General features: G+C 40.4%; 1 protein-coding gene across 1 annotated transcript in view; it reads right to left on the bottom strand.

The window, feature by feature from the left end:
* The window catches only part of GUCY2F (guanylate cyclase 2F, retinal), a 97,002-nt gene that overhangs the window by 52,576 nt on the left and 31,552 nt on the right, over positions 1–12,874 (bottom strand). The window contains 2 exon segments of the mRNA XM_033201145.1: positions 3,858–3,947; positions 12,361–12,492. Coding sequence (XP_033057036.1) covers positions 3,858–3,947; positions 12,361–12,492 — 222 coding nt within the window.

Raw genomic sequence — 12,874 nt, 5'->3', positions numbered from 1 at the left:
GCCTCCTGAGTAGCTGGGACTACAGGCGGCCGCCACTACAACCGGCTAATTTTTTAATATTATTAGTAGAGACAGGGTTTCACCATGTTAGCCAGGATGGTCTCGATCTCCTGACCTCATGACCCATCCACCTCGGCCTCCCAAAGTGCTGGGATTACAGGCTTGAGCCACCGCGCCCGGCCAGGTGAAGCATTTTCAGTAGCAGTTATAGAAGATGGAAAAGCAGAAGGTATTAATATAATGGTAGCAGTGTTTGACCAAAGTAGAATGGAAGAGAAGATTATTAGGATGATACGACAAAGAATGAAATAGTCAAGATATATAGGTGTCCACAGTCCATGTCCAATTGATGTCACCAGCATAACAGCAGGTCTTGGAGTAGAGAGGAGGACCATGATCCATATCCCAAAATATTCAATAAATTGGGGTAGTGAATATGGAGAGTAGATGGAAGTAACAGGAGGTGTAGAAGATTCTAAAACAGAGAGTGGCATTAGCCTCAAAAGCTTGTGAGTGTGTTTAACAAAGGCAAGAGAATCATCGTTTGGGAAGCATCATCAGTAATCAAGGGATACAATTTCACCACATGATCATGATCCTGAGGTACTGAGGCATAATAACAGCCACCACTGGAGAAGAAGTGGCTACGGGGAAGATAATATTCTCAATAGAGGCTCTGGAATGGCCCCAAATATTTTTTCACAAAGTAAACACTTTGTTTCACAGTAACTGCAGTTTACTCCTCTTCACATTTCTTAAAGAAGGAGATAATCTCTAACAACTGAGAATTTCCTTTAAAGAACTCCAGGATACTTTCCATTTGCCTTTAGAGGAGTACAGGGAACATGCCAATCAGTTCCACATTATGGGGAAGAACATGAGACTAAGAGATACAGCCTAATTTTTCTGCACACAATTTTGCAGAAGTTGTGATCTTAAAAGATGTTGAAAAGTATCAGCTCTGTGGCCTTCTGACTCCAGCTGCTTGTTTTTCAAGGACATCCATCCCATTGTGCACTGCTCCTTTCTATATCTGGCTCAGAAAGATCTGCTTTCCATCTGGATCCTGGTACCCAGCTCTAACGTTTTAAGGTCATGAATACATATAAGTAGTCAAGGCAGTGCTGGACTCACAGTAACAGTATGATCAGATCCACCTCCAGCTTCAAAAAAGCATTCAATTAAAAAGCATTAAAGCACGTCTACATGGTAAATTGGTAAATTCTAGAAAATCCTGGCTTTCTCTCTAAGTTTGAGTTACACTCTATACCTGACATGGCAACACAAGTCAGTGAAGGGAACACATAAAGAGATGTCATGAGGATAATGGAAGGGCAATTTCTTCATTGTCAGAGAAGGAAATTACAAATACAGAAAAGTAAGAAAAATAAATAAAATAAAATAAAACAGAATTAACCCTGTGGCACTGGATTAGAATTAGAGAGTTTAGTATGAATTTATGGTTTTAGATAGACAGATTTATTGATATGAATAATATAGATACTAATTGAATGAAATAAAAACCCATATGTGCACACTGATATAAATAAATGAATGAATAAATAAATGAGGAAGAAGAGAAGCTTCTTTCTTATAATAAAATGTCAACCAGTAAATGTAGAAACAATGATGGAATATGACATTTATCAATGGATGTCAAAATTATTGGGTAAAACTTTGACGAAGGACAGGATATTTACATAGATTAAAGTATCTCTTCAATATTATATATTAATTACAATAAGATAAAAGCAGTTACTCTCCAGTGGAGGAACTTGGCAGACAGCACCTAAATTAAGTAATCAGGTTAACATCACCAATAATGGGATGATCAACATCATCCTCATAAAGTGCCTCCTGATAAAGTACACTGAAAAAGACACATAACTTCTGTAGTATTCTGGCTGAAGATGCATAGTTTAAATCAATCTTGAGAAACACAGGCAAACTCAAATTGAGGGACAGTCCATGAAATAATTGATCTGAATTCAGCAAAAATATAAAGATGAAGAAAAACAAAGAAAATCTGAGAAACTGTTACAGATTAAAAGCAACTAAAAAGATACAACAGCCAACTAAATGTGTGAGTCTGGATTAGAAACTGATCTGTGGGAATATTAGCTGTATTGTATAAGACCATTAGTAAAATTAGAATATGGGAAGTAGTTTAGATAATAGTGTTGTAGCAACGTTAAATTTTCTGATTTTGATCATTATACTGTAGTGTTTTTAGGAAGTACACACTGAAGTGTTTAGAGGTAAAAGGGCATAGGGTCTACAACTTACTCTCAAATGGCTCAGAAAAATAATGTACATAAATATATAAATAGATAATAAAAAGCAACTAGGTAAAATGTAAATAATTGCTGAATCTTTGAATTATTCTTGAAGTTTTTTGTAGGTTTGAAATTATGTCAAAATTAAAAGCTACCCCAAAAAAGATGTCATGGACACACTCTACCTTGAGTCAATACTTCTAGTGTATCAGCTGTCCCAGGTTTGGCCTGTTTTGGCTCCATAATTTGGACCTAGATTTCTGTTTAGCATCCTGGATTATCAAACCAGTGTAGAATTGTCTATTTTAGTTCTGACCTTGATCCCCCTTCTGGACTCATGTCTCATTATCTTGCCTTCATCTCCGGGCATTACAATCACATGTATGAAAAATACCAAATTGGCCGGGCATGATGGCTCACGCCTGTAATCCAAGCACTTTGTGAGGCTGAGGCGGGAGGATCACCTGAGGTCAGGAGTTCCAGACCGGCCTGACCGACATGGTGAAACCCTGTCTCTACTAAAAATATAAAATATTAGCGGGCGTGGTGGTGGGTGCCTGTAATCCCAGCTACTCAGGAGTCTGAGTACTCAACTATACTCAGGAGAATCCCAGCTACTCAGGAGAATCGTCTTGAACCTGGGAGGCAGAGGTTGCAGTGAGCTGAGATCGTGCCATTGCACTCCAGCCTGGGCAACAGGAGCGAAATTCCATCTCAAAAAAAAAAAAAAGAAAAATACCAAATCATAACATCTCTTCCTAACCTCTAGGACATGTCCTGTTTTCTCACTTGTTCCATTTCCTTTGTTTTCTCACTTGTTCAGTGCTCTGGAAGTAGTAGTTGCCTCATTCAGATTTGTTGGAATGATTTGAAATGGCCCGCTTCATAAATGTACAGCAATCTATGATTGCCTTTTAAAATCCCACTTTCAAGAACCTGAAGGAACCCAAGATAGTATTCACAAGTCTTGTATGGACTCAGTCCAAGGAGGAGCCAAGATTTTTAAATGGCTTAGGAAGGATCATCAGTATCCTTGCCTTATCTACAGGCTGCTTTCTTAAGCAAGCCATCCAAGGTCTCCTTGAACATAATTAGTGGGATTAGGGAAATAACCACTTTTGAAATAGAATGACCAGGTGACTGGAAAATGAAGATTTGGAATGATTATGGGATATTTAGTTGATAATAATCATAATAGTTACCACTTGATAAAGCTATGCGCCAGGAAATGCACAAGATGCTTTACGTGTATTGTCTCTTTAAATCCTCATCCAACCTAAAGGGTAGACATTAATATAACCTTTTATAAATAAGGAAACTAAGGCTTAGGGAGTTTAGATGACTTGCCCAAGTTAATACAGCTCTTGCATGGTAGAGCTGAGATTTGAGTGCTTCATGTCTCTTTGACTCCAGAGCACATACCTTTGCCATTGCATAAGATGATCATGCCAACCCAGTAGCAACCCTGCAGTTTCCCTGAACTGATTTGTTAAGGGGTCTTCCTAAACAGCTCTGATGTTAGTTACTTTGGAGAACAGATTGATTTTAGTGGGAATTTACATAAATGAAGGTTTCTCATACCATTTCGAACACATCACTTGCTCTTGACTTGATGGACTTAACGTCTCCAAAATCTCCAGGGGGGAACTTTTTCAGCCACACCCAATCACCCTAGAAAGAAAAGGAGGAGAATGAATAGTGGTTAAACTTAGTTCCCAGCAGTTTTAGAAAAATGTCTCTTCCACATAAAGGTTTTATAGCTACACCAGCAATCCAAATAGACATTTTCCTTCTCTCCCACCCTCCACCTCACAGACATTCTGTATTCCGAGCTGAAATGAGGTCATGCACAGAAGTTAAACTTAAAAATTACAGTTTCTCAAGACAGGGAAACAATTGCAGGTATGTAGACTCCAGAAAAGGAATGATACCACTCTTTGCAAAGCCTTTCTTAACTAACTGCAGGAAGTTCTAGGTCATTTCACTTTTTCATAGCTAAGTGATGTAGCACCAGTTTCCCCGCGATTAATGGTGATGGTTAGTGGTTGCAATTCCCACTGCCTTGAGGCGTCTGTGGAGGGAAACGTAGGGTGGGAGATGTAGTGCAGCAAATGTTTCCTGCATTTACCTTGATCCATTTTTCTCTCGTGGGACAGGCCATTTGTGTGTGTGTATGGGGGGGGGTTGTCTTATGCTTTAGTCATAATCCAATTGGCTTAAATCTAGATTAAACATTTCTTATTTGAATGCTCAATGTACTACCATAGTAATGTGAGTAATCTAGAGTCTTCCAAAAGTCTATTTCTGACTTATTAAGTAAAAAACTGCTATTTTAAGGCTTCTGTCAAGTTAAAAACAACATTATTTTATTGTTTTCACTTCAACACCAGCGCCTGATAATTTTTTTCTATGTGCATAGCCTCAAGGATTCATCAGTCATAAAGCCCTATTTAGTTTCCATCCAACCCAAATTTAAAAAATACAAATATAGATTCTTTCTTCTCCATAATAGTAATAATGCCTTACATTTGCCCAATTCTCTCTACTCTTCAAAGTGCTTTCACATCCATTACCTATAGCCTGGAGATTCCATTTCAGGCTGCACCAACTTGTCATCAAGTAGAGATAATAAAGCAGAGAGCTCTGTGAAGTCAAATTCCAAAAATAAAAGAGGGTAACCAGGCCAGGTGCATGCCTGTAACCCTAGCACTTTGGGAGGCCAAGGCGGGCAGATCACGAGGTCAGGAGATCGAGACCATCCTGGCTAACACAGTGAAACCCCATCTCTACTAAAAATACAAAAAAATTAGCTGGGCATGGTGGCGGGCGCCTTAGTCCCAGCTACTCAGGAGGCTGAGGCAGGAGAATGGTGTGAACCTGGGAGGCAGAGCTTGCAGTGAGTGGACATGGCGCCACTGCACTCCAGCCTGGGCAACAGAGCGAGACTCTGTCTAAAAAAAAAAAAAAAGAGTGTAACCACTCTCTTATTAAGGAATATATCTGGCTATGGCAGTGCATCTGGAAACCTGTCAGAGGCAAAGGCTAATGGAAACTGCAGGCTTCTGAGTTACTTGCCAGCACTTTGTATTATCATTTACTACCCAAGGAGCTCAAAGCCCTTTAACTAAGAAATAGCCCTCTGAGACCTTCAGCAACTGGAAAAAACGAACAAACAAACAAACAAAACCCAACAAATGCACTGGCCAGGCTCAGTTCCCAGAGAGTTCAGAAGGGTAGTTCGGGATCAGTGCCTGCCTGCAGCAGAATGGTCAAAGCATTCCATCCACTAAATCTCCAAGTGTGGTCCCTGGACCAACTGCATTAGCATCACCTGGAAACTGGTTAGAAAGGCCAGTTCTCAAGCCCCACCTAACACTTAATGAAATCAGAAATCATAGGGTGAGGTCCAGCAATCTGTGTTTTAACAAGTCCTCCACGCGACTCTAATACAGGTGAAAGTTTTGATCCACCATCCCAGCCTTTGCCTTTTCCTCATATTTATGGAACTCCCCTCACTCATACTCTCTCATTTACCTCTTACTAAGTTTCTTTCCTCAAAATCTGCTCTCAGTCAGGGATCTAAAACTCGTTCACAGAAGTCAGGAGGGCCTGACACAAGCTTGAAGTTTTACCCTTCAGGGAACTTTGCCCTTTAGAGGGACCAAAGGCTAATATTAAGCTGAAAGAATAAAACTCTAACTGAAAATTTATGGAATCAACCAATGTGTGGGAAAGACTAGTGAACAAAAAAGCCTTCCCGGCACCTTTGCAGTTATGTTACTGAGCCCACGGTCACTGCTAGCCACTATGGCACTTTTGTGCTAGTTAGAAAGGGTATTTTCTCTCAAATTTAAAAATCTTAACTTTGTGAGTATATTATCATACAGCCTGTGGCAGCCCTGTGATGTTAGGCAGCACACCCTGGCTGTATACATACACATACCATACTCTCACTTATGGACACATCCCCCAGACACCAGGGAGCACATTCCACTAGCAGCATGGATGCTCTGCACATCACCAAATTCTATCTGCCCAGTGAGGCCTCTTTGTCAGCTTTGCAGTCAGGCATTAGGAGTGGGGGTGAGAAGTCGAAATTGGTCCTCTGAGAATATTAGGCAGGAGAGAAAAGCAACCTCAAGAAACTTCTGGAAAATAGTCAAGATAGTACATACCCAGCTACACATGAGTTTACCAGTGACTATGTATGTGCATAGCTGGGAGTGCCAGTATAGATGTAGATGTGAGAAGGCTCTTCTACCACCTCATTCCAGAACTAGGCTGGGAAGCCAGAATCTCTGTGCCCACTTTGGTACCACTCACACATAAGTTGGCATATGTTACAATGTGAATATTACCCTCTTAGATGTAGTTCCCTTTTGCAGAGCACAACCTGAACATCAGTACTCACAGTCCTGACTCTGCCTCATACCTAGTACCCCATACCTTCTTCCTAGAGCCAGCCCTATTGCAAACATGGGCTAGCCTTCTGTCTGGCTTATTAACTGCCACCAGCAGCTAAGCAGAGGTTTTTCCTGCCAAATTAACAAATGTGAGAGCTGGAAAGGGTCATAGGTATCCCTAACACAATCCCTGCATATTTTGATAAAGAAACTGAAAACTTAAGAGATTAAGTGACTATTCCAAGGTCAGAAAACTAGGTAGTAACAGAGCCACAATTGACCCAAGGTCTTCCATCTCCTACTTTGTTGCTCTTTCCTCTCGTTGGTGTTTCTTTGGTTTGGGAGATTTTTTGTGTGTTTGTTTTAAGATTTAAATAATTCTCATAAAGTTTGTAAGCAAATTTTTGAGTCTGTGTGCATTCTACTTCATGAATAATGAGGAAAAGGGAGGAAATGGGCAAGTTTTATCTTCACCACACATGCACTATTTGTTTTGTTTTTTTCTTCTAAGAGAGAATGATAAAATACTTCACTCATCACTCACTTTTTAATTAAGAGCAAGAAACATCAAACTCTATTCACTGAACTTTTTAGAAGTAATTTAATGTCCATCAGTTTTGAACTAAAGCCATGGTGTATTAATAAGGGAAAGAGCACTAGATCCTAGACCTGGCTCTGCTTCAAACTCAAGGGTGGCCTTAGAACAGCCACTCAATCTGCCTGAGCCTCAGTTTCCTCACTGATAAAGCTGGACTTACTAGATGATTCCTTAGGACTTACTAGATGATTTCTGGACTTACTAGATGATTTTTTTTAGCTCTGATGATCTGCGATTCTGTGATAAGAAAGAAAAGATGGTTGACGGAAGGGAGTGGGCAGGGAGAGAGTTACAAGGGATATAGAAAGTGAGAAGACAGAAAAAATGCTCTGAGAAAGAGAGATGAATAGAGAGAGAGAAAGACGAGACAAAGAGGAAAACACAGGGAGAAGCAAAGGGGACAAAGTAGTCAGAAAATGAAGAGGGAAGATGAATTCAGTGGGCTCTCTCTGAATGTGTCAGGGTTACACTGCTGCCCACCACACCTCGTCTCACCCAGACTATAACTATTAGAGCAGATCATGACATGTCCCCACTGCATCTGCCATTCGCAGCTCTTTCTGCCTGGCAGTCAGCTCATCTGGCTTTCCTTTCACATTTCAAAGGCTATCTGTGAAATAAGGGTTGATTTTCCCACACAATTCCAAAGGTTATGCATGTGTGTGTAAAATAAAGTGTGAATTTGTGAGTGTAGTACAATGTGATAGCATGTCCTAGGGAAACTTGTCTTTTGCTATTAGATATCTGCTACTCCAGGCACCTTATCTGGAAATTCCAGGTTTTCCAATGACAATTCTTATGAAAATCTGATTTATTTTAAACAGAAACTAGACAACGAGTCTTCTTTAAAACACTCCTAATAGAGTACTGTTTCAGAAGACACACTATGTCTTTGTTTCATCTGTTAATTCTATTGGCTTATGTCCCCTCTTTGAGTCCTCTTTAACCTCTTCAGTCAGTCCTCTTTAGTCAGGGCAGTTTTCTAGCCTCACTGCCTTCCTTCACACCGTGCCATCAGCCTAATATTGACTTCACCGTGTAGGTATTATTCTCATAACACCCTCCTTTTGTAAAAATAAAGTCCCCATTTGGCCTACAACATTTAAAAACACTCATGATCTGACTGACCAATAGTCATTCTTAGCTCTCTGCCTCCTTCCAAAATGAGAAAATACCTGACAGACTGTTAAAGGCCGGTTACATATAGATGTTAATTTTTTTCCCCTTCTCAATTCTACACTATAACCTTCCAGCCCCACCAAATAAAACATACCACAATTTCACACATAAATTATTCCACAGAATCAGAGAATGATAGCATATTCAGCCAGAAAAGGCCTTAGAGGTCTGTTAGACCAGCAATTCTCAACCCAGGCTGCACATATCAGAGAACTTTTAAAAAATACCAATACCTGGCCCCACCTCATGCCAACTGAATCAGAATTGCTGAGGGTGGGGCCTGGGAGCAGGTATTTCTTAAATTTCCCCAAGGAGAGTTCAGTAAGCAACCAAGGTTGAGAATTTAGTTCAACCCTTCATTTTACAGATAAAAACCAAGGTATGGAGATTTACTTCAGAATCCCAGAGGTGTCAATACATTTCTAAAGCCATCAGTTCATTCCATTTGACATTCAAAAGCCATCTGGTTACTCTATCTTAGGTCTTTGAGAGAGTAGAGCTGACAATTCCCCAATACCTCAAGTTTACATTTGAAGCGGTCTCCTCTTTGATTGAATTAAGTTCAAAGCAAGATCCAGAGGTTTCTGCCACTAATTTAAGTCAAAGCCCTCACATAGACTGAACAAACATACACCATGCTAATGTTGGTGTGGAAGGCCTATAGTCCATTTGTGCTGCTATAACAGAATTCCTATGACTGGGTAATTTATAAAGAGAGGAATATATTTCTCATAGTTCTGGAGGCTGGGATGTCCAAGATCAAGGTACCAGCAGGTATGGTGGTCTGGTGAGGTCTGCTCTCTGCTTTCAGGATGATGCCTTGTTGCTGCATCCTCCAAGAGGAGGAATACTATGTCTTCACATGGCAGAACACAGAATAGCAAGCTAGCTGAAGGCTGCATTAAGCCTCTTTTATAAGAGCCTTAATATCGTTCACAAAGCAGAAGCCTTGTGGCCTAATTAGCTCTTAATATCATCACATCAATCTGTGAAATCAAACAAATCATATGCTTCCAAAATACAATGGTGGGATATGCACAAGATAGACATTTCTATTCCAAAAGTGAGAAGTAGGCAAGAAGAAAGAGGTAACAGGTCCAAGTAAGTCCAAAATCCAACAAAACAAACAACATTAAGTCTTAAGTCTTGAGAATAATATTTGACTCCATGTTCCAATTCCCAGACACATTGGGGTGGGCGTTGGGCCCCCAAGGCCCCAGTGGATTCCACCTTCATGGCTTAACTGGGTACAACCCATGCCACAGCTCTCACAGGTTGGAGTCAGTATGACTGCAGCTCTCCCAGACTGGTGTTGCATTCTGGTGGCTTTACAGGTCTGGGGTGTCAAGGGTGGCCGTGCACCAAAGCCCCACTAAGCACTATGCTACTGGAGGATCTTTGTGGCGGCCCTGACTCCACAGTTTTGCTGAGTATTGCCCTAGTAAGGATGCTTTGTGGTGGCCCAGACCCCACAGTTTCACTGGGTATTGTTCCAGTGGGGACTCTCTGCAGTGGCCCTGCCCCTGTGGCAAGTCTCTGCCTGGGTGCTGAAGCTGTCCAAGACATCCTTTGAAATCTAGATGGATGTATCCATGCCTCCATACCTCTTGCACTCTGAGAGCCTGCAAAGTTGGCACCACGTGGATACTACCAAGATTTATGGCTTGCATCTTCCAGAGCAGTAGGCCAAGCCACACCTTGGACCACCTGAGTCACAACTGGGAAGGTCAAAGAGCCCTGCACTGAAATATGGGAAGCAGAGATTTGAGTCAGCCCCAGGCGGCAAGCCCTGGCATCTCACAGGTGCCCTGGACCGCATCAGTGTCCTTGGCCTCTACTTTGAAACCAGTTCGACGCTCAAGGCCCTGGCTCTCTGGGCCTGTAAAGGGCATGACAGCTTTGAAGATCCCAAAATGTCTTTGGGGTCATTCTCCCACTCTCCCGTCATCTTGATGAATAGCATCTAGCTTCCTTCTATCCATACCAATCTCCTTAGCAAACTTTTTTTTTTTTTTGTCACACTCTTGGTTTTCTCTCTAAACATGCTTTTTCATTCTTCACATGGCAAGGCTGAGAATTTTACAACTCTATATGTTCTGTTTCCCTTGTTTTAAAAAAAAAAAAAATACATTCTGTCTTTAAGTCATTTATCACTTTTTGCATCTTACTATAAGCAGTTAAGAAAAGCCATGCAGCACCCTGAATGCTTAAATGTCTAGAGATTTCTTCCACCAAAAATCTTCATTCATTGCTCACGAATTCTACCTTCCACAGGGTCCTAGAATATGGACATAATTCAGCCAAGTTCTTTGCCAATTTATAAAAGAATGGCTTCTTTTCCAACTTCGTTCCTCATTTCCATCTAAGACTTCCTCAAAATGGTCTTTAATGTACATATTTTTACCAATGTGGTCGATTGTTCACGACCACTTAAGTAATCTCTAAGAAGAATCAGGCTTTCCATACAGTTCATCTCTTCTTCCAAATCTCAACAGAATTTCCCTTAACACTCCATTCTCAGCAATCAAGACTTTTTCTGGCACCTTACCCAGTTCCAAAGCGACTTCCACAGTTTTAGGTATATTTTTTGTAACAACTCACTGCTCTGGTACCAATTTCTGTCTTAGTCTGTTAATATTGGGTAATTTATAAAGATCAGAAAATTATTTTTTACAGTTCTGAAGGATGGGATGTCCAAGATCAAGGCACCAACAGGTTTGGCTGTCTAGTGAAGGCTGCTCTCTGCTACCAAGATGGTGCCTTGTTTCTGCACCCTCCGGAAGGGAGGAATGCTGTGTCCTCCCAGAGCAGAATGTGGAAGGGCAAATTAGCCAAACACAGCATGAAGCCTCTTCTATAAGGGCTTTAGTTCAATTGATGAGAGAGGAGCCTTCATGGCCTAATCACCTTCTAAAGGCCCCATCTATTTATACCATCACATTGGCCATTAAGTTTCAACACCTGAATTTTGAGACGGACACATTCAAACCATAGTAAGGTCCCTGTCAATTATTTATCTAATGGAGAAGAGTATTCATTTGAAAAATCCAATGTGGTTGACAATCTAAAAACTCATTCTGTCCTGTTTTGGACTTTATTTGTAGTTAAACTGTTGAAGTTGAGAGTGTTTGCTGCTCTTGGGAGTATCTTCAAACAAAACAAGGAAACCACACTGAGAAGGCCTCACTTAGAAGGAACAGAAAGGCAGTCTAGTTTCCCTTTTACCCCCTGCTTAACTCATTCATGCTGAGAAGAAACAGTTCATCTCTCTGATGCAAGATTTGTTCTGGTTGCCAAATTCTAGTATCTTAGATCAGGTGGTACAGGGTGGCCTCTTAAAGCTTGAAAGACAGAAACCTCAGTGGAATGAAAAGGATTTCTATTTTCAGCAGCAGAAAGTAACTTGTTACTCCAAGAGGCAGAACAGGTGAAGGAAAATAAATAACTGAATAATTTTTAAAGTCTCAATATCAGAGGATAACAAGTACAGAAAGAACAACTAGAATTTGAAGAGAAGGGTACCCCAAACTCTGCCATGCACACGCATGTCTCTAGACATCTCATTACAAACAATAGACTCAGGGAGTCATTTCTTCTATTATTATCTATATATCTTCTGGAGTGAGTGACATATTTAAATGTTTGGGTCTCAAGAACTTTTTTCTACATGCATAGTAAATATATGGAGTTGAAAGATCAGTGAAGTTATAAATAAGTAGATTTGTTGCTGAGGAAAATAATTGCCAAGAATGTCAACTAAACAAGTTCATAAGCAAACACAGACACCAAACTGGAAAGACTTGCCAAAAGCCCCAGTATTTTCACCCAAAGACTAGTTACTAAATCATTGCCTCACTTTAAAATCCAAGAAAGCAGTAGATTAGACAGCTGTTAAATATCTTACCTCATAAATCGCTACGTTGGAGTTTTCATAGGTAGCTGGAGTTAGACTCCCGGAAGAAAAGGAGAGTCTTGGGGACCTCCCACTTTGGACCTCTGAGGTAATCTGGAAGCTCACACTGGCACGACTTCCTCTCTGTGAAAGGATTAGGAAAGAAAAGTTATGAACAAAATACTCATGATTTAGCACAGAGCTTATCTGAATTTTCTTTTTATTCCTAAGAAAAGAACCATATGAGTTGAACCCTGTAAACATGAGGATGATTGATTTTCCTATCCTTCTGAACTTTTATTTTTTTTAGTTCAGGGTTGGTACCTTGTTAACCACCATGTAGCACCAAAAAATTATAAAGGTGCTTCCATCTCCTAGAGAAGATTAAAATTATAGATGGGGGCAAGAAAGAATGACAGTCATAATTTAATCTGGGACCCTCACTTTATAGACAAAAAGTAAGACCAAAAAAGATAAAATAAGTTTCCTAATATCATACAGCTAGTCAATTATTTAGTTACAAGAA

The sequence above is a fragment of the Trachypithecus francoisi genome, unplaced genomic scaffold (assembly GCF_009764315.1).
Source record: "Trachypithecus francoisi isolate TF-2019V2 unplaced genomic scaffold, Tfra_2.0 Lachesis_group6, whole genome shotgun sequence".
Taxonomy (NCBI): Eukaryota; Metazoa; Chordata; class Mammalia; order Primates; family Cercopithecidae; genus Trachypithecus; species Trachypithecus francoisi.
The sequence above is the reverse complement of the archived record's forward strand: the minus strand, read 5'-3'. Positions and strand labels throughout refer to the sequence as shown.